At 58.9% G+C, this 20,620-nt stretch overlaps 1 protein-coding gene across 1 annotated transcript; it reads left to right on the top strand.

Annotated features, from left to right (window-relative positions):
• Positions 1-446: 446 nt before the first annotated feature.
• LOC123803006 (angiotensin-converting enzyme) lies at positions 447-18,921 on the top strand. The gene is made up of 25 exons (XM_045814112.2): positions 447-800; positions 1,395-1,562; positions 2,152-2,248; positions 2,952-3,095; positions 3,521-3,712; positions 4,319-4,416; positions 4,793-4,965; positions 5,358-5,581; positions 5,921-6,065; positions 6,363-6,461; positions 6,739-6,861; positions 7,151-7,362; positions 8,030-8,166; positions 8,918-9,076; positions 9,355-9,442; positions 11,365-11,508; positions 11,664-11,855; positions 12,981-13,078; positions 13,283-13,455; positions 14,906-15,129; positions 15,428-15,572; positions 15,913-16,011; positions 17,585-17,707; positions 18,068-18,255; positions 18,400-18,921. The coding sequence occupies exons 1-25, from the start codon at positions 552-554 to the stop codon at positions 18,627-18,629; spliced, it is 3,924 nt and encodes a 1,307-aa protein (XP_045670068.1). The 5' UTR covers positions 447-551; the 3' UTR covers positions 18,630-18,921.
• The last annotated feature ends 1,699 nt before the right edge of the window (positions 18,922-20,620 follow it).

The following is a 20,620-nucleotide window of genomic DNA, read 5'->3' as shown; positions in this document are numbered from 1 at the left end:
CGGACAGCTCCCCCACTTTGTCACTCCGGAGCCGAGAGGCCTGGGGCGGTTAGGCCGGGAGATTGGGCCCAGGACGCCGCGGGGCTCCCGGGTCCCTGCGCCGAGTCTGGGCGATGGCAAGGAGAGGGCGCCGTGTGCACACTCGGATGTTCCGGCAAACTGCTGGCTCCCTCAGCCTCGGAGGGGTGTGTGTGTGTGTGTGTGTGTGTACACGCGCGCGCGCGCGCCGGGCGGCGGGTCCCCCTTTCCAGCCGCCTCCGTGAGAGCCTGACCTGAGCCCCATCCGCCACCCCCCGGGCTGCAGCTCGCGGGGGGGCGTCTTGGCCCCTCCCCGGGCAGGCGCCCCTGGCCAGGCGGGCCAGAAAGCGTCGGTCCCCGCCCCGCTCCGTTAGGCCCGCAGCCGGGGGACTTTGGAGTCGGGGAGGAAGCGCGGCGGGGCGGGGAGGTGGGGGTGTGTCGGAAGGCGGCGGCGGGGTTTTATAATCCGCAGGGCGAGCGCGGCGCGGGAGAAGGGGCAGCGCCGCGCCGCGCCGTGCACCGCGCACCGCGCCATGGGGGCCGCGTCCGGCCGTCCAGGGCAGGGGCTGCTGCCGCTGCCGTTGCTGCTGCTGCTGCTGCCGCCGCCCGCCGCCCTGGCGCTCGACCCCGACCTGCAGCCCGGAAACTTTGCCGCCGACGAGGCCGGGGCGCAGCTCTTCGTGCAGAGCTTCAACTCGAGCGCCGAGCTGGTGATGTACCAGAGCACGGTCGCCAGCTGGGCGTTCGACACCAACATCACCGAGGAGAACGCGCGGCGCCAGGTGGGCGCCCGGGCCCGGGGAGGGGGCGGGGCCTGGACGCCCAATCACAGGCCTGCGGCCGGGCGCTGGGGGGCGGGGAGTCACCGCCGGGCGCGCGCCCCCCAGCCCCTGAGCCTGGGGGACCCGATGGAACCCACGGGCGCCTCCGATCCCTCTGCGTCCCATTGGACAGGCGGGGGGTGTCCCAGCACGGTGCTGGGCACATTGTCTGTGCCCAATCCAAGAACCAAACGGATAAGGCTGGCTCGCCTGACCTCGAGTCACCCCAGGTGGCAGTGCCCTGGGATGACATAGGCCTGGGTCAGAGGCATTCTTTACTGAGGGTGCGCCCTCTGCTCTGGGCCCTCATCCCCTGTAGCCGCAATCTACCCCTCTCTCACTGCTCCTGTCACTTCTCATCACTATTTACTCTCCGCCCACCTCTCTTCTGGCCCTAGTTTCTGCTCCACCGGCCACCTGAGGCAGATTCCCCCAGTTCCTGACCCCCAAGAATAGGGAGCAGTGCTCCCACAAGCCCCAGTGTCCAGGAGCCCCTGGCCTTCCTCCCCTTGCCCAGCGCCATGGCATCCCCTGTATCCCCTCTGGTGCCCACAGGAGGAAGCAGCCCTGCTCAACCAGGAGTTTGCTGAGGTCTGGGGCCAGAAGGCCAAGGAGCTCTATGACCCAATCTGGCAGAACTTCAGCGACCCGATCCTGCGAAGGGTCATCAGTGGTGTGCGCACCCTGGGCCCTGCCAACCTGCCTGTGGAAAAGCGGCAGCAGGTGGGCCTGGTGGACCTGAGGGGTGGAGGCAAAAGTGGCCAGCATGCCTTCCAGGGCAACCGTGTGCTGGCGGCGGGGTGGGGGTGGGGGGGAAGCCTGGCAGGAAGGGACCCTGGGATCTGTACGTACCCTGACTGTAAGGGAAGCCTCTGTGAGCGCAGAATGGCTCCCTGGAACATTGATTTCCCTTGGAGATGGGGTATAGAAAGCGAAATTCAGGTAAACAGATGAAAAGGAGATTTTCAAAATTTCTCCATAGTCCAGTTTGGCTTGTGGGCTTCCTAAAGATTGAGGACTGAGAAGGCATCAAGGGCAGAGAGTGAGAGAGATCTGCCCTCACTGCAAGGTGGTGACTGAGCTTGGACTTGAACCCCATCCCAAATTCTAAGGACGCTTGTTTCCACCTCCACAGGCTGCCTCCACAGGAAGGGGAATCAGTATATTAGTGATCACGAGTGCCACGAGGGCCTTGCCCAAGCCACATCCCCTCTCCGGGCCTCCTTTTCACCCTAGCAAAAAGAGGAGGGGACAGCCCGATTGTCCCTGGGGGCTGTTCACTGCTAACATTTTCTCCATTCTAACTCCCCAGTACAACTCTCTGCTAAGCAACATGAACAAGATCTACTCCACAGCTAGGGTCTGCTTCTATCCCAACAAGACTGCCATCTGCTGGTCCCTGGACCCAGGTATGGCTGTGTCTCTACTTGCCTCTCTCTGCTGGTGCTTCCCAGCCCTTCCCCATTACGCTGCTGCTGCTGTACCCAGGAAGAGGGTGTGTTTAATGGGAGGGCCCGCAGAGGGAATGGGTAAACCCAAAGGCATTGACCTCCAGTTGGGGCTGGACTGTCAGATTCCCCCACACCCCTGCTTCTCCTGGCACACTGATTTCTGAAACCTCCAGCTGTCAGCCCCCACCCCACTCCCACCCCCACCCCTACCTCCGTGGGTGCTTTGGCCTCTCCCATCCTCACTAGCCTTCCTCCTGGCTGCCTGGTTTTTCCCTTTCATGGGTCCTCTCAGTCTCCCAAGAGCCCTCCACAGGACTTAGAGCCCTTGTGACTTCTGCCTAACCGCCCCCCCCCACCGACACCCCCATCCACCAGGTGACCTGAGGTTAGCAACTCCAACCAATGAAGGGTCTGTCTGGGTTTTGGCCTCCTGATGGCCTCTTTGCACCCACCACCTTAGAGCCTCAGTTCCCTAGGGACAAGGGCCCCTCTTGTATAGCTTCCAGCCCCATCCACCCAGCCGGCGGGCAGCCCTTGGCTTTGAGGAGGCATCATGATGTTGAGGAAGCAGGTAGAAATGGTGAGGACTGGCATGGGAGCTCTACTGAAGACGGCTGCTGCCTTCAGTGGAACCAATTGACCCTGCTCACCTGTGTCTCAGAGCTCACCCACATCATGGCCATCTCAAGAAACTACGCCCTGCTGCTCTATGCCTGGGAGGGCTGGCACAATGCGGTGGGCACCCCGCTGAAGCCCCTGTACCAGAACTTCACCGCCCTCAGCAATGAGGCTTACCAGAAGGATGGTGAGTTGACCCACCCCGTCCGTGGTGTGAGTGAGTTCTGCCTTTCCCAGCTTGCCAGGTGCTCCCCCATCCCCGGTCCCCACGGAGCCCCACCCCTTAGGCAGAGTGGCAGTTACAATGACTCCATTACAAGTTCACCCAGACAGTGGATGGTGGGAGCGGCTTGAGCCCCATCTGTGTGGCCCTCACACTGCCCCTCTGGCACACCTCGAAGACCTAGCCCTCATCTTTGCCTCTCCAGGATCTGTTTAGCTGGAGTTGCAACCACCCCTAGTTGGAAAATCACTGAGCAGCCGTCCCCAAGCCATCTTTTCCAACTAGCTGGCAGACACACAGGTCCCGGGCCAGGGGGATGGCGAAGCAAGAGCTGGCCACGGAGGTGCCAGGGCCTTGGGCCTGAGCTGCACCCCAACACCCTCCCCCAGGCTTCTCAGACACAGGGGCCTACTGGCGCTCCTGGTATGAGTCACCCACCTTCGTGGAGGATCTGGAGCGTCTCTACCATCAAGTGGAGCCCCTCTACCTGCACCTCCATGCCTACGTCCGGCGCGCACTGCACCGCCGATATGGAGACACATACATCAACCTCAGGGGACCCATCCCTGCTCACCTGCTGGGTAAGGACACCGCCTCGTCTCCACCTGTCCCACGGACCATCCTCCTTGCGCCTCACATGTTAGAGCCCCATCCGGTGCGCTCCCCCCCACACGAGCCCACGTGGCTCACTCCACAGCCCAGTAAAGTAGGTGGCCCTTCTCAATCATCGTGACAATTCCTGCTTTTCAGACGGGGACCCCGAGGCTTGAGGCGCATAGACTAGGCAGAGGGCTGAGGGCAGAGGGCAGAGAACTAGTGAAAGGTGGAGCTAGGAGGCACACTGCAGGCTTTGACTCCAGGTCCAGTGGGGGAGGAAAAATCATTTTAGATGATGTCCCAGGAAGTAAGCCCTGTGGCCCTGCCTCAGCGTTGGGAGGCAAGGACCCCGGCACCAACAGGAAGGACCCCAGCAGCATCACTTGGGCTCACACTGCCAACCCCGGGGAACCTGGAGCATTCAAGAGCATGAGTGGGGCTGAGGCGCCGAGCAGACTGCTACCCTTGAATGCCCAGGGTCCAGGTGCCAGGGACCCAGAGGGCTGCTCAGGGACACACATGGGGAAGCAGGCAGGGAGGAAGCTGGCCAGGCAGGGAGCAAAGCTGACCGGTTCCCCTGCTGCGTCTAGGGGACATGTGGGCCCAGAGCTGGGACAACCTCTATGACATGATGGTGCCTTTCCCTGACAAGCCGAGCCTCGATGTTACCAGTACTATGGTGCGGAAGGTAAGCTCGGGGTCAGGCCAGGGTGGGGGCAGCACGAAGGAGTCAGACATGGGGGGAGGGGCAGGAAGAAGTCACGGCAAGGAGATGGGTTCCTCCCTTTCTACGGAGCAGCAGCCTGGAGTATGCATGCAAGCAGTGAGCGGGGGTCTGTGTCCGGGGTGAGGTGCCAACCCCTCCTTCCCAGACCCCACAGGTGGGGTGTGGGCAGCCGTCTACTTTTGTTTATCCACGCTGGTTAGTAGGGGCCCTGCCTCTGGGAAGGGAGGCCACAAGAGCAGAGACCCCCTTCACGGGCAGGGAGCTGACCCGAGTGGGAGCCACAGTGAGCTCCCATAGCTGGCTCCTGACTTGTACCTGTGCCCCCTCCCCCCACCAGGGCTGGAACACTACACACATGTTCCGGGTGGCAGAGGAGTTCTTCACCTCCCTAGGGCTCTCGCCCATGCCTCCCGAGTTTTGGGCAGGGTCCATGCTGGAGAAACCAACAGACGGGCGTGAGGTGGTGTGCCATGCCTCTGCCTGGGACTTCTACAACAGGAGAGACTTCAGGTCTAGACACGGGAGGGGAAAGGGGGGTCTGGAGCTCCAGGAAGGGTGGGCAGCCTGGGCCCAGAGAAGCCAGTTCCCAGAACCACCTCTGCCCCCAGCCCCAACACTGTTGGGGGGGCTGGGTCTATTCCAAGGCTATTGGGCATATGAGAGCCCCTAGGCTGCCTTCCCTTGGCCGCTTTGACAAGCGGCAACTCTATACGTTGGAATGGAGGAAGGGGGCCCTGAGTGTGGGCTGGGGCAGGGCAAAGGATTTGTATGTTTCCACCAGCTCCTTCGAGGCCCAGGGCAGTGCCCAGCTGGCTCCTTTCCCTTAGGTGCCAGCCTCGCCGTACTCTGGTCCTTGCCCTGCCCTGTCCTTCACCCTCACCCTCACCATCTCCCTGCCCCAGGATCAAGCAGTGCACGCGGGTCACTATGGACCAGCTGTCCACGGTGCACCACGAGATGGGCCACGTGCAGTACTATCTGCAGTACAAGGAGCAGCCTGTCTCCCTGCGCCAAGGGGCCAACCCTGGCTTCCACGAGGCCATCGGGGATGTGCTGGCGCTCTCCGTCTCCACTCCTGCACATCTGTACAAAATTGGCCTACTGGACAATGTCAGCAATGACATGGGTATGGGGGGTGGAGAGGACCCAGCCCGGCCCCACCCACACCCTGTTCCATCCCGCAGCAGGACAGCTTGCCCACGCTCCCATCTGCCCTTCCTGTTTCTGCCTCTCTGCCCCAGGTCAGGCAGGTTTGGGCACCCACCTGGAGCCTCACAGCTCACCCCGAGTCCCAACTGGACACTGCCCAAGGGCCCTCTTCCAAGCAGGGTTCCATGGTAGTGAAGGCTGGCCTTCCCTTCTCTGCCTCTGCCAACCCCACCTCCTGATGGCTCTTGTCCAGGCCCACCCTATCCTAGCTGGACCCCCATCTCCTGCTGACCTCTCTCTTCTCATCTTCCAACAGAAAGTGACATCAATTTCTTGTTAAAGATGGCATTGGAAAAAATTGCCTTCCTGCCCTTTGGCTACTTGGTAGACCAGTGGCGTTGGGGGGTCTTTAGTGGGCGTACCCCCCCTTCCCGCTACAACTTTGACTGGTGGTATCTTCGGTGAGTATAGAAGGATCAGGAAGGGCCCAACCCCAAGTGGCCCTCCTCCCTCTCCTGGGCACCCAGGAGCCTCCAGCCTGCATCAGTCCGTCCCCTCCTCTCTAATACTGTTTCTACCCTTTTCCCTACCCATTCTTTCCCACCTCAAACTCCCTCCTCCAGGAAGTATTCTACAATTCACCAGCAGGGGAAGGGATGGCCTGGTGGGAATGCCTGCTTCACAGTGTTTTCTGCATAGGCTAAGTCAGCCTGTGTGCAACTCCTATGTCCTAAGACAATTTAACCATCCTCTTCTAGAACCAAGTATCAGGGGATCTGTCCTCCAGTTGCCCGAAATGAAACCCACTTTGATGCGGGAGCTAAGTTTCATGTCCCAAATGTGACACCGTACATCAGGTACCCATGCCCCTCCTCCAGCCAGTTCTGTCACACCCTAGTCCCCCTCCCCCTTCTCAGGGCTTGTCCCCACACTTCCCTGGGCACACCTCCCCCCCCCCCCACCAAGGCCCTGGGATTTCAGTGGGCCTCTGTCTTGAGCCAGGCTTGGTTCTCTCTTCTCCCCCAAGGCAGCCCCTGTGGTCTGGTCTCTGCCCTGTGAGGGTCTGGATGGAGCCTGGGCAAAGGCACCCCCACCGCTCCCCCTAACGCCCCCTCCCCCGCCCCGTACCTGCAGGTACTTTGTGAGTTTTGTCCTGCAGTTCCAGTTCCATCAAGCCCTGTGCAAGGAGGCAGGCCAGCAGTACCCACTGCACAAGTGTGACATCTACCAGTCCACCCAGGCAGGGGCCAAGCTCCGGTGTGTAGGAGGAACCGAAGGGCAAGTGGGAGGTGGGGGGCGGGGGAGGAAGACGTGTCTGGGAGGCAACTGGCTGCCCATGGGAAAACCACAAGGCCCTGCTTGTGGAGGGTGCCTGCTTCCCTCCTGCTTCCCTTCTCTGCATCTGCGTTTGCGTCCTCCGGTGGGCCCGGCACAGGACCGTGTTCCTGCCCCCTTGCCAGAGCTCCTAGGCCCCGGGATGGGGGAGGAGGCGGGCGGGGGGGGGCAGTAGCGTATGCTGGCCTGAGCCCCCTTTGCCCACCAACAGGGAGGCGCTGCGGGCGGGCTCGTCACGGCCCTGGCAGGAGGTGCTAAAGGAGGCGATTGGCTCGGACACCCTGGACGCTCAGCCACTGCTCGACTACTTCCAGCCGGTCCACCAGTGGCTGCGGGAGCAGAACGAGCGCAACGGGGAGGTGCTGGGGTGGCCAGAGTACCAGTGGCGGCCACCGATGCCCAACAATTACCCGCAGGACATCGGTAAAGACCAGAGTGAGGGTGGGGTGGCTGCTAATGTCAGTTCTCAGTTCTGGGCTCTGGACCCAGGCCCCTGGTTCCTGGCGCCTGGGCAGCTGCTCTCAGCTGGGCCCTGGCGTCCTACCCTGAAGGGCCACGCACACAGCACCCTCAGCACATCCCAGGGCCCTGGGGTGGGAATGGGCATGTCTTTTCCCCAGCATTCTAGGGAGGGTGTGCCCAGATCTGAGGCCCCCCTGGGGGCAGGCTGGTGGGCACGCTGCTCTATGAGGTCACATTGCAGGCTCCACTCTTATTGGCCAGGGGGCTGTGGCTGCAGGGCTCTGCTCTCCTGCGGCCATGGGCCAAGGTTGGGCTGCTCCAGGACTGCCCAGCCTCTTCCTTCTCCTGCTGTGCTGTGGGCACCCCATGCTGGTCCCCAGCCAGGAGACCACCCACCAGGTGACAACCAACCAGGGGATGACCAGCCAGGCAACAACCAGCAGCCAGACGACAACCAGCCAGGCAACAACCAGCAGCCAGCCAACCCAGAGCCCAAGTGGGACCAGCTGGGGGGCAGGGCAGGGCCTGGGGGGGAAGGAGCAGGAGGCCGGGGCAGCAGCAGGCTTGGGCCAACCCACAGTAGAGGGCAAGGGGAGGCCTGTCTGTTCCCACCAACTCTGTTCCGCAGGCCTGGTGACCGATGAGGTGGAGGCCAGAAGGTTTGTGGAGGAATATGACCGAAGATCCCAGGTGATATGGAATGAATACGCCGAGGCTAATTGGAATTATAACACCAACATCACCACAGAGGCCAGCAAGATCCTGGTAGGGGCCCTGCCCGTGCTCCACATTCACGCACACACACACACTCACACACACGTGCAGCACACGTGCGTGCTTCTCCCCCCAGGGACCGATCCTCAAAACCTGAGACAGAGCAGAGCAGGCTGCCCCCTCCCTCCCTCAGTGCAGGGGTGAAGTGGTGCCTGCCAGAATTTGTGAAAAATCCAGATGGGATATTTAAAAGAATACTCAGCTTCAGAGTTGGGTGAGCATATACCCAATGCCTAAAAAAGTTGTCTTTCATTAGCAAGCAATCTGTTGTTCATAGTAGAATGATTCACACATACCCACGGGGTGCTAAGGTGGACTTTTAGACTGAAAGCACCTGTTTGCCACCACAGGAAGTTCTAGCTTCCCCTCACCCCCTTCCCCGCCTGTGTGGTAAGCGAACCGACATTTCTTGAAGACCATGCCCATTTTACAGGTGGGACCCTGGAGCTCAGAGAGGCCACAGAACTAATACCAACCTGTCCCCATCCTAACAAGATGGGGTGGGTGCTTCCCCTTCTGTCTACCGGGATATGTCTTACGTGACTACGGCTCTCTGTTGAGGGGCACATACTGCATCCAAGACATCATAGACAGTCCAGGTCGAAAAGCAAAGGCAACAACTTGATAAAACTACCCCCCCACTGCAACCCCCAGTCCTTTCCACTCCCCCTGTGGCCCTTCTGCCTCAGAGGCCCCTCCAAAGCTCCTGGGCCTCACAGCATGGTTCCCCCTGTGCCCTCAGCTGCAGAAGAACATACAGATGGCAAACCACACCTTCAAGTTCGGCACCTGGGCCAGGCAGTTCGATGTGACTAACTTCCAGAACGCCAGCATCAAGCGGATGATAAAGAAGATTCAGGACCTAGAGCGGGCAGCGCTGCCTGCCAAGGAGCTGGAGGAGGTATGTGGCTTGTGGGGAGCGGGGGATGGAAGGCCCAAGGTCAAGACCGGCTCCCAGCTCAGGGGACTGAGCCCGATACAGGGTCTGGCCTTCGTGCTGCCTCCTCTTCCTCTATGTGTCGTGACGTCTGCCATGTTGACATCACCGGCAGAATTCCTGAGAAGGCAGCACCTTTGGGAGCTCCCCCTGCTCAGGTTCACCCAGTGCCCATGGTGGTGCCTGGGGCAGAACAAGTAGCAAAGGGGTGCAGCTCGCTGCCTCTTTCCTTCCTCCTGCAGTACAACCAGATCCTGCTGGACATGGAAACCACCTACAGCGTGGCCTCTGTGTGCCACCCCAACGGCACTTGTCTGCAGCTGGAGCCTGGTGAGCGCGTGTGGGGAATGAGGGGGGTGGCTGGCCCATGGAGGGGGGTCAGCATGCCCAGGACATTCACTCCCCTGTTTTCCGCCAATGGAGGCTTCTCTGCCGCCACTGAGGATGGGCACCTACTTCATCTCTGCTCTGATCATGGCTCTTCTGCTCCCTCTGGGTCCCCCCTGGACTCCTCTCTTTCCTCTCTGCTCTCTGCCCCTCAGGAGTAAGAGTTACCTCAGATTTGTCTGCCAAGTGCTTAGACTGCCGACTAGGGAGAGTAACTCTCGATACCTTCCTTCCTTCACCCTGACCATGTCTTTCCCACCTTCTCTGGCCTCCTCCTTGCCCCCCATCCCCCACATTGAGGCTCACGGAATCCACTTCCTGCTTGAAGGAATGCACCGGTTCTTCCTCCACCCCTTTCTCTCTCCACACCGGGTGGTCCTTCTTAGCTTCTCCCCCTTGAAAGAGCTCACCCTGGGCACTCGAGTACCTGCACACAGATACGTTCCCTCCTCCCTCCTGACCCACCTCCCAAGGGTTGGGGAGCCAGAAGCATAAACATTCTTCCCGAGGAATCGCTACCCAGAAACCATCACTTCCTGGCCCTCTGCCCAACTCCCACATGAGAACAATGACAAATAGAAGGGGAAACGGAAAATAAACAGGAGAAAGAGACAGTTTTCCTGAGGCAGGGCTTGGCCTACGGTTTGTATACATGGGGACGCACGCACAGTGTTGCGGGGGCGTATGTGTGCCCGTGTGCATGTGTGTGCACACATGTGTGCGGAAGAGTGTAGCCTTCAGCCTCTCCCCGCCGCCCCCCATCCATTAGCCTCTGAATCCAGGCCTGGGCCATCGGATCACTGCCATTAGTAAGACGGAGAAGCACCCACAAATCAGAATACTCACAGCAGCAGAGGGTCGAGGTGACATTCTCACAATACATTTTTTTCCAAATGATTCATTCGAATGTACTTTCTCTGTGAGAAGTAGGTATCACAAAGCCTGTTCCGAAACAGGGAGAGAGCACACATCAGATAGTGAGGTGTGGCTGGTCCCCGAATGGCGTCTGCAGTCTTCGGGCTCAGGCCGGGTGGCCAGGAAGGGGAGCCAGCCCAGGTCTGTGTGGGGCTCCGGAAGTGACATGTGAGCTCAGGCCCTCCTCGTCCCAGCTCTGCCCAGTGCTTGTCAGCTCCGTGCAATCCATACGGAGGAGGCTGCATGCACAGTGTGGCTTTGACCGGACACAGACCCGGGACTCCCGGCTCCCTGACCGCACTGGGCTGGTTCTCTGGACTTTGTCTCCACAGCCGTCCTTGTATTCCGTCTGGTTCACTAGCGGTTCTTGCAAGAAGTCCTGGGCCCCCATGAGGACTCAGAGACCAATGAGGCACACTCCCCACTTGGGGGCCTTGTGCTCCCATTTGATTTTTACACCCCCCATGAGTGTTGGCTTATCCCCATTTGAAAGATAGGAAAAGCGGGTCCTGTGACTTGCAAGGTTATTCTGGGGTCAGTGGGAGACTAGACAGGAACTCAGGTCTTGTCCCCTCCAAGCCATCTGTCCCTCCCACGGAGGGGGTGAGCAGGAAATCTGTGGGGAGCAGCAGCTCTGGAATCTGGCCTTTGGTTTGTGCCCAGCTGGGCCACTTCCTGGCTGGGGGGACCCGCCATGTCACCAACACACTCATGTGAAAGTCAGTGCACCCCTCACGGGGCTGTTGTCACCCTGAGGTGGTGTGCATGCCGCCTGAGCCCCGGGCTGGCCGCCCAGGAAGCCTCTGTAGAAAGTATATGAGCCTTTCTCCCATTTCACTGGACCGGCTGCCTGGGCAGGCCTTTCCACGGGACCTCACCAGCTTCACCCCAGCTCCAGACTCCAGTGACTGAGTTCACTCTATAGCGAACCCTCTGACCCCTCCCCGCAGATCTGACGAGTCTGATGGCCACGTCCCGGAAATACGAAGATCTGTTGTGGGCCTGGAAGAGCTGGCGAGACAAGGTGGGGAGAGCCATCCTCCCTTTCTTCCCTAAATACGTGGAACTTGCCAACAAGGCCGCCAGGCTCAACGGTGAGTCCCTCCGGACAAGATCACCGGCTCTCTGGTCCCAGCCCTGCTGGGGCCCTCAGGAGGGTCCTGTGAGCCTCCTAAACTTGGTGAGAGGGAGGTCCCTAGAGGAGGTGGGGCGGAGGGCGCTCAGGGAGTGGTGGGTGTCCCCTCCGCAGGCTACGAAGACGCAGGGGACTCCTGGAGAGACATGTATGAGATGCCGTCCCTGGAGCAAGATCTGGAGCAGCTGTTCCAGGAGCTGCAGCCGCTCTACCTGAACCTGCATGCCTACGTGCGCCGCGCCCTGCACCGCCACTACGGGCCCCAGCACATCAACCTGGAGGGCCCCGTTCCCGCTCACCTGCTGGGTGAGGACTAGTGGGCGGGGTGGGTGGGAACAGACGCCCTACAGGGAGGGTTGGGCCGGTGCGGCAGGTGCAGTCCGGTGGGGGGGGGGCAGAGGTCTGGCTGGGAGGGGTCTTCAGACCACGCGTCAGGTGGAGAGAGTGAAGATTTGAGGCTGAGGGAATGTGGCTGGGGCTGGGGTGGGGTGGCAGCTGGGGGTGGGGAGACGAAGCCTCTGCTTGCCTTGAGCACCCCGTTTGCTCCAGAGCCACATGGTACAAATCACAGGATGGGGCAGTGGGGGAATTCATAATATTGTTGCGGGGGACCGAATCACACACCCCAGCTCGAGGCAGTGTGTGAGGAAGAGGCTGGGAGTGAGAACCGGGGCCTCCCCGAGGCGGTCCGTGAGCAGAGCCTTGAAAGATGAGAGGGGCTCCCACAGATGGAAAAAGTAGCGGTAGGGAGAAGGGCAGTCAATGCTCAGGCTACGGGGAGTTCGGAGCACAGAGGACAACTGGAGAGTGGAGATCCATCCCCGCTTTTGGTCCCTCATGTTTTCGGGGCTTGTGAACTCAGATGCCCTGAACCCAGAAGTAGGCAGTGGAAGACAGTGAGGGATGGCGGGGAGGGGAGCAAAGCAGAGGTTCCCAGGTTCCTGTCCCCATCCAGCCACTGAGGACACAGCCCTGGGGAGTGTGTTGCTGTGAGCAGAGACTCCAGACAAGGCCACAGACCATTTGCCAATCACGAGGGAGACCCCAGAAGCTCATCCAGGTTTGGGGACCTTGTAGCCCAAGAGCCCAGCCATCCTTGATCCCACTCTGGTGAGACTAGGAATATCGGAGTGGACATCAGTTTGATGGCTGAGAAACACAGACCCCAAAGGGGAGCACCATGCCCAAGTGGCCCCGGGAGTGGGGGTTGGGGGCGGGGCTGGGGCTTAGAACTCAGACCTGGGCACTCGGAGCAGGTAGGGGCCTGGCGGGCTGGATGCACAGGCTGAAGACTGTGTGTGGAATGCCCGGCGCAGTTTGCAAACAGTAGGTGCTCAAGACACACCGTCTCCGTGGGGGACGGTGCCGAGTCTAAGAAATAACATCTGTCTCTCCTCTCTCTCTGCCTTCTCTTCCCCTACCCGCCTCCAGGGAACATGTGGGCTCAGACCTGGTCCAACATCTATGACTTGGTGGTGCCCTTCCCTTCAGCCCCCAAGATAGATGCCACAGAGGCCATGATAAAGCAGGTGTGCGCTGGGCCCCTCGTCACACTTCTGCTCCTCCTGGGCAGCCCCCGGGCACAGGGGAGGAGAGACCTCTCCCTCGGTGGGAGAGGGCCCTTTAATTCAGGAATTCCCTCTGGCTTGGCCCTCTCCCAACCCCCACCCTGACTGCAGCACTCAGTCTGTCCCCTTAGTCCCCAGTTTTGGCAGAGCTCCCTCTGCTTATAGGGCTGGACACCCAAAAGGATGTTTGAAGAAGCAGACAATTTCTTCACCTCCCTGGGGCTGTTGCCCGTGCCCTTTGAGTTCTGGAACAAGTCAATGCTGGAGAAGCCAACCGACGGGCGGGAAGTAGTGTGCCATGCCTCTGCCTGGGACTTCTACAATGGCAAGGACTTCAGGTGTGTCTGGGTAGCAGCCAGGGGACTGTACCCTGAGCCCAGTGGGCAAGGAGATGAGCCAAGTAAAGGTTCTAGTATCGTTCCCTCAGCCAGAGTGAGCAGAAACAATCACAGGGACCAGAGCTTAGGAGGGAGGGTCAAGAGCATTGAGCCTGACCCCAGCTTGGCCACTGGTTTCTGGCAGCAGAACTTTGTCTACCAGGCAAGGGTCTTCTCAGGCACTGACCAGTCCTGAGCGTGAGCACTGTGTGAGCTGTCCAGGCTTCCCTCCCTCTGGGGTGGCCCCTGCATAAAGCAGGCCATCTGCCTGGCCATGTGTGCCTTGACATCGAGAGGTGCCTGAGGACACTGGGGGCTTCACAGAGGTCCACCACTGGCAGAGGCTCAGGAGCTGTTTCCATCAGGGCATAACAAACCAGTCCAAAACTTAGTGGTATAAGACAACCTTCGTTTATGTTCGTGATTTTATCGGTCAGGAGTGCAGGCAACGCACAGTGGACATGGCTTGCTCCTGCTGCACAGTGATGGAGACCTCAGCTGGGGTGGCTCTGATGGCTGGAGATGGTGGTGTGGGGACTTGGTTCTGGCTCTCGGTCGGGTTCCTCAGTTTTTTTCCATGTGGCACTTGCTGGAGCAGGAAGGTTCTCATAAGAGTGGACACAGAGAGGCTAGAACAAACCAGCCAGGGTTCACTGGATTGCCTGTCCTTGGGCCCCTCCTTCAAAGGCATGAGGACTGCAAAGGTAGGGCTGGATGTAGACAGAATCAAGAGAGGAGAGCCCTTTTGGGGATCTTCCCTTGTATGGGGAGTCATAGGAGAAGGAGGACAGACCCCAACCTCAGTGTAACCAGGATTCTGGGAAGCTCTTCTGCCCCCAATACAATGACAGAAAAATGGGGTCAGCTGAACTGAAGGGCTCTGGTTAGATCCAAGGGAGAATTTCACTGGTTCACAAAAGAGAATGAGGAAAGATGAAGAGGGAGGTGGGACAGCTCCGTGGATGACATTTCAGCCCTAGCCACAGACACCCTGGGGTGAATATGTATGCTGGTGTTGAGCACCCGGGTTGCAGAATAGCTCAGAGTAACTGTTGTTTCCTTCAGGAAGCCTAAGTCTTGGAAGAGACAAAATGTGTGCCTGAAAACCACAGGACCCACATTCTAGAAAGTCCTGCACAATCATAGCTGAGTGTCCCAATGCCTCTAGAGCAAGTACTTAGCACAGTTAGAAAGCATCGTGGCAGTGAGGGCTGGAGTTATTCAGGGAAGTTGGAGGCAGAGAGATGGTCTGAATGTCCAACCTTCAGATTCCCTCTTTCTCAGGCTTACTCCATGCCTCCTTTGGTTTTCCTTCCCATAATGCTGTGTTCTGTGCATCGAGCATTGATGGGCGTCTGCTTTGTATGCAGTAAGGACAGCAGGTCCCTTTGTCCCACTCTCCACACTCCAGGATCAAGCAGTGCACCACGGTGAACATGGAGGACCTGGTGGTGGCCCATCACGAAATGGGCCACATACAGTATTTCATGCAGTACAAGGACTTGCCTGTGACCTTCCGGGAGGGTGCCAACCCTGGCTTTCACGAGGCCATCGGCGATGTGCTGGCGCTTTCCGTGTCTACGCCCAAGCACCTACACAGTATCAACGTACTGAGTAGCGAGAGCGGTGGCTACGGTGAGAAGAGGGGGGGGGTTCTGGTGGGCACAGGGACTGAGAAGGGGCAGCGAGCTTGGGCGGCTGGGAGTGGGCTCACAGGCAGAGGCTGGGACAGAACAATGGGGAACAAGGAGGCCAGCAGCAGGGTGAGCCAGGAGAATGGAACCCACATAGCAGCCCAAGAAGCAGGTTGCTAGACCCAGAGAGGCACAGCCTGCTCTTCTCTCCACCCACTGCACACCCGTCCTGGCTGAGCTGCTGGGACATGGCAGGAGGCAGGTAGAGATCTGATGGCCAGGCTCCCTTCCCTTGGCAGAGCAAGACATCAATTTTCTGATGAAGATGGCACTCGACAAGATCGCCTTTGTCCCCTTCAGCTACCTCGTCGACCAGTGGCGCTGGAGGGTATTCGATGGAAGCATCACCAAGGAGAACTACAACCAGGAGTGGTGGAACCTCAGGTTCTAGAATGTTCCTGTGAGGGTGTGGGTTGAGGGGGGTCTCCGTCGGTGTCTGTGTCTGTGCATGTGGGGTGTGTGTGCAAGTGATGAGGGTATGTGTCTATGAACAACACATGGGTCATTTGTGTGTGTGTGTGTGTGTGTGTGTGTGTGTGTGTGTGTGTGTGTGTCAGTGATGAGGTGCACAGGGGCTGATTGTCCATAGAGGCGCAGCACACCAGAGTCTGGAGTGCCCAGTGTAGCTCCAGGAGCGAGGGCCACGCTTTACTTCAAAAACACCAACTCTTCCTGACTTGATTCTCTCCAGACCCTCCCTCCAACGTACCTTTCCCCTTGACAGGCTGAAGTACCAGGGCCTCTGCCCCCCAGTGGCCCGGTCTCAAGGTGACTTTGACCCAGGGGCCAAGTTCCACGTTCCTTCAAGTGTGCCTTATATCAGGTAAAGGGGAAGGGAAGAGTCCATTCAGTATTCAAAGTGCCGTCGCTGCCCTGTGGGGAGCTACCTGTCTGGGTGACCTGGGGGGCCTGGCTGCAAGACACACCGCGCCTAGGTCACTCGCCTGAGACCAAGGCTCCCTGTTGTTTCACACTTTTGACATGAGAGCCTCTCCCCTCCAGGCAGTTGAAAACAGAAACTCTACTATAATTGGCTAATGGTTACAAAACCTTGGTTGGATAGTTAACATTATTAACCATGACCCATGACCCTTGGCTAGATCATGACCTAAGTACTTTTTGTTTTTAAACAAGATTATGATTCCTTTACTATATATTCAACATATTGCCTGTGATATCATTTGAGCTGTGCCTGGAAAAACCTCTCTACACTAAAACCAGGATTAGAGACCCAATTGGATCTGGGCCCTCCCTGGGAGGGAAGGGTCTGGAGAGTCCTCAGGGGGAGGGGTCCAGGTGTCTCTGAGCTGCAGAGAGCTCAGGCCACCCATGAGGCAAGGCAGTGGGCGGTGAGGGCTGCCCCGGGAGGGCTGTGGCCACCCCTAGCCCTTGCCACCTGTAGTCCCAGGAAGCTCGGTGAGGGAGGGCTTGTGCTCACCATGCCCGCTTTTCCACCCGAGCACCTGACATGATGTCTGCATATAGTCAAGACCTAATACATAAGTGTGGGGTGGGTGAATTGTGTTCCCAGAGTCCGGGAAGGGAGAGAAAGCCTGCTCAGATGTTCCAGAGAGCAGCCATGGGCAGGAGATCAAGGGAACCCAAGGGCACCTCAGAACAGGCCCAACCTGGACAATGCATGAGGTTGACCTGAAAGGAGGGCCCCCACCTGCCTTCTCCACTGGGTCCCGGCTTCCAGGCTGGCACTAGCTTTCCCACAGAAGCCAGGCCCTTAGCTTCTGAGCTTAGCTTCTGAGCTTAGCTTCTGAACTTAGTGTAGATCATTCTCCAGGCAGGGTTGCGTGAAGGAGACACATTCCAAATTCTGACCAGCAATCTTGGCAAAACACTTTTAAGAAATGCCAGGAAAGTCAGTGGCACATACTTGTGCCCAGCATTCAAGGTGGGAGGCCTGCAGTGCTGGTTTGGGACATTCTGAACCAAATGCGGAAAGGTTCCTCCGGCCTTGACGGGCAGATTTCTACCAGGGAATCCCTGCCATTTGGGATAAAGGAGATCATTTGGGCTGGCTTCCTTGCCCAGACCACCCTGCCAGATGCACGTGACCCTTGAGAAAACACCTGACCTCTGCTTGCATCTACCATGGGAAGCGAGACCTCACTGCCTCGGAAGAAACCTGCCAAATCTTTGAAGGGCTCTGCCCTGACCCTCCTCACCCATGTGTGATCCCCAGAGCTCCTCAGAACAGATCCTCCGAGACATAGAGGAAGCCTATCTGGTGGGAGGCATGGAACTGGGGTGCCTTGCTGACCCCTGCAGACCAGAGGGTGCACTCACCCTGACAGCCAGGCTGCCGAGGAAGGTAGGGGAGGCTGGGGCTCAGTGGCACAGGTCCCCAGCCACGCCACCCCATGTCACACTTCCCTCCATGCCAGGTATTTCGTTGGCTTTGTCATTCAGTTCCAGTTCCATGAGGCTCTGTGTCAGGCGGCTGGCCACAAGGGCCCCTTGCACACGTGTGATATCTACCAATCTAAGGAGGCAGGGAAGCGCCTGGCGTGAGTCTCCTCTGGCTTTCTTTTGACCATTTTCTGCCCTCGAACCCCTCAGCTTTGAAGAGCCCAGTGGGGCTCTTCTGAGAACACCTGCCATTTGGGTGCCTGCGCTGGGGATCCCAGGTGGAGCCTGTGCCAGGCCTCCACGGGCCATCCTAGTAGGGAACTAGAGCCCTCTGGGGCCCGGTCATCCCTCCCCTACTCCCATTTCTGCCCCAGACCTGCCCAGGCTCTCCCAATCCCAAAGGAGGTTGAGGCTGGGAGGGGGGTGGAGGATGGAAAAGGGAGTTAAGCCGGGGCAGGAGCACTGAGCCTCCCCGCCTTTCCTCCTGACTCAGTTTCCCTTCTTTGGTGCTCCCCCAGGGATGCCATGAAACTGGGCTTCAGTAAGCCATGGCCAGAAGCCATGAAGCTGATCACAGGCCAGTCCAACATGTCTGCGTCCGCCATGATGAACTACTTCAAGCCCTTGCTGGACTGGCTCCTCACCGAGAACGGGAGGCACGGGGAGAAGCTGGGCTGGCCTCAGTACAACTGGACGCCAAACTCCGGTACTACTCCCCATCCCCCTCCGCCCCAGGCCAGCCCCCTCCCCAGCGCGGGCAGGCTGCAGTCCGATCGCAGAGCCGGGCCGAGGAAGCCAGCCTGACCTGTCGGCCTGCCCACCACCCGCTCTCCTTGCTTCCCCTGCCCAGCTCGCTCAGAAGGCCCCTTCCTGGGCACCGGCCGCGTCAACTTCCTGGGCCTGGACCTGGAGGAGCAGCAGGCCCGCGTGGGCCAGTGGGTGCTGCTCTTCCTGGGCGTCGCCCTGCTGGTGGCCACCTTGGGCCTCACCCAGCGGCTCTTCAGCATCCGCCACCACAGCCTCCGCCGGCCCCACCGTGGGCCCCAGTTTGGCTCCGAGGTGGAGCTGAGACACTCCTGAGATGCCCGGGTCGGGCTGGGCCTGCCAGGGAGCGTCCGCCACCGAGAGACCACACTGGGGGCACGGGGTCGTGGGCAGAGAACCCACCGCCCCTCTCACAGCTTACCCCAGCCCGCCCTCCTCCTCTCACCCTGTCCCTCCTCACCGAGCCTCGAATCCCATGCTGACAATCTGCCCTCCAGACCACAACCCCCCACGGCCCCTGTCCCCAAGTCCCCGGGCAGCAGGCCGCCTAACGTGGAGCCCCCTCCCAGTCTCTCTGTGAATACAATTAAAGGACCTGCCTCCCCCATCTGAGTCTGTGTCCCTCATGGGGAAGCCAGGGACAGGCACAGGGATGCTGTCCCGCCTCCTGGCAGTGAAGTGGGTCACTTCGCTGGGCGTCTTCACCCTCCTCCAAGAAGAGCCTGGGAAAATGCCCCAGAGCTTTGGCCCCAGCACCCACCCCTAGCCCAGGCAGTCAGCCAATGTCCCGCCATGGCAGGCGGCCCCTGCCAGCCTCGGCACCAACCCAAGGGGACTCTGGGAAGCAAAGCTAGAGCAGACATTCTGGGCTTGCGGCCTTGCATTTCCACGTGCTTCTGCAGCCCTGCCCCAGCTGTTCCCATAAAATAACAGGTCCTTAAGATGGAAGGCTCCCGGCTATCCTCTGGTTCCCTGGGGGAGAAGCCTTGCACATGTCTGGCTCACTGAGGGTGCAGAACCGCTCCCGCTCGTCACCTCAGGCCCCTGCCCGCACCAGCTCCGGGTCTACTTATGTGTGACTAGACAGAGCTTGAGTATTGCCCATGGGGCCCAGGGCCAGATTCCTTCACCTCAGCTGGAGAGGGGCCCTGTATGCTGGAGCTTGGCAGGAGCTAATGCTCAGGGATGAAGGCCAGAGGCCACCCCTGCCCTCCCCCGAGCTCACGCTCTCACCCTGAGCCTTCCCTCAGAAAGCCAATGTGGGCTTGAGAGAGTAGAATTTTGAGGGACACTTCAGTAACTTTATCATAGAAAATTTGGAAAATATAGAAAACTATAAAGAAGATCGAAGCCCTTTATATGAACACCAGGAGATAAGCACTATTGACAGCTGACTTTCCACTGTTTTTTCTCAGCACATATTTTAAATGAGATCCTCGTATACCGACAGTTGTGTATCCTTTTTCCAGTTAACATACAATCTATTTTTCAGATATTTAAATGCCAAGTCTAGAACCTGCCCAAATGGAAGGTGGCAGTTTTCCAGGGCCAGAGGCTCCCATTGTAAGCCTGGCCCCCTCTGTCAGGACCCTGGGCCCAAAGCCTGTCCCCGGCTTTGCTGATGCCTTGACCCAAGCCAGGCCGAGACCCCAGTACCTGTCCCCCAATATCCTTTAGTCCACAGGCTTTTTAGCCCCGATCTCCAGCTGCCATGTGTGTCTGTGTCTGTGTGTGTCTGTGTGCACGCGTGCGTGTGTGTGTGTATTGTGCATAGACGAGGCCATACGGGCCTGTTCCGTGGAGCAGGATGTGGAGCTTAGGTATTTTGGATATGCAAGCGGGTAGAAGTTTATGATTACTTAGGACAATGGAATTTATAAACACATCCTCTAAATAATTCCAAGCCTTCTACCACCAATGACTTTTTAATGACTCTCCTCCCCAGCCCGATGTTTCAAAAGCTCCCTGTCTGCCAGACAAAGGTCATTGTCACAACACCCAGTTTCCTATCTTTGTGAGCACGGGGGTTCATACTGCCTGTCACAGCTGGTAGGACAGCATGAGGGCACCGGCATTCAACACCCAAAGGTCTGAGCCACAGACAGAGGACGAAGAAACTTAACATTGGGGTCAGCCTGACCAGCTTTATCCCCTAGACCTTTTGAAATATTAAAATTGCTTATAATCCTGTTGCTGCCTCTTCAGGTGAGGAGGGTAAGACTGGGTCTACCTGAAAGAAGGCAGAGGAAGTGGAGGAGGTGACAGCAGAAAGAGAGGCCATTCTGGCATTTTCTACCAGTGGCCCT

The sequence above is a fragment of the Ursus americanus genome, chromosome 23 (assembly GCF_024610735.1).
Source record: "Ursus americanus isolate L20-20 chromosome 23, mUrsAme1.1.p, whole genome shotgun sequence".
NCBI lineage: Eukaryota > Metazoa > Chordata > Mammalia > Carnivora > Ursidae > Ursus > Ursus americanus.
Note: the sequence above shows the minus strand (reverse complement) of the source record. Positions and strands in the feature narration are given on the sequence as shown.

Bases quoted from the DNA above. Each gene is read 5' to 3' on its own strand.
- LOC123803006 (XM_045814112.2), top strand. From the start codon at position 552: ATGGGGGCCGCGTCCGGCCGTCCAGGGCAGGGGCTGCTGCCGCTGCCG. The intron at 13,456-14,905 runs GTGTGTCTGGGT...TCCACACTCCAG, and splicing joins TACAATGGCAAGGACTTCAG to GATCAAGCAGTGCACCACGG. The intron at 15,573-15,912 runs GTTCTAGAATGT...TCCCCTTGACAG, and splicing joins CAGGAGTGGTGGAACCTCAG to GCTGAAGTACCAGGGCCTCT.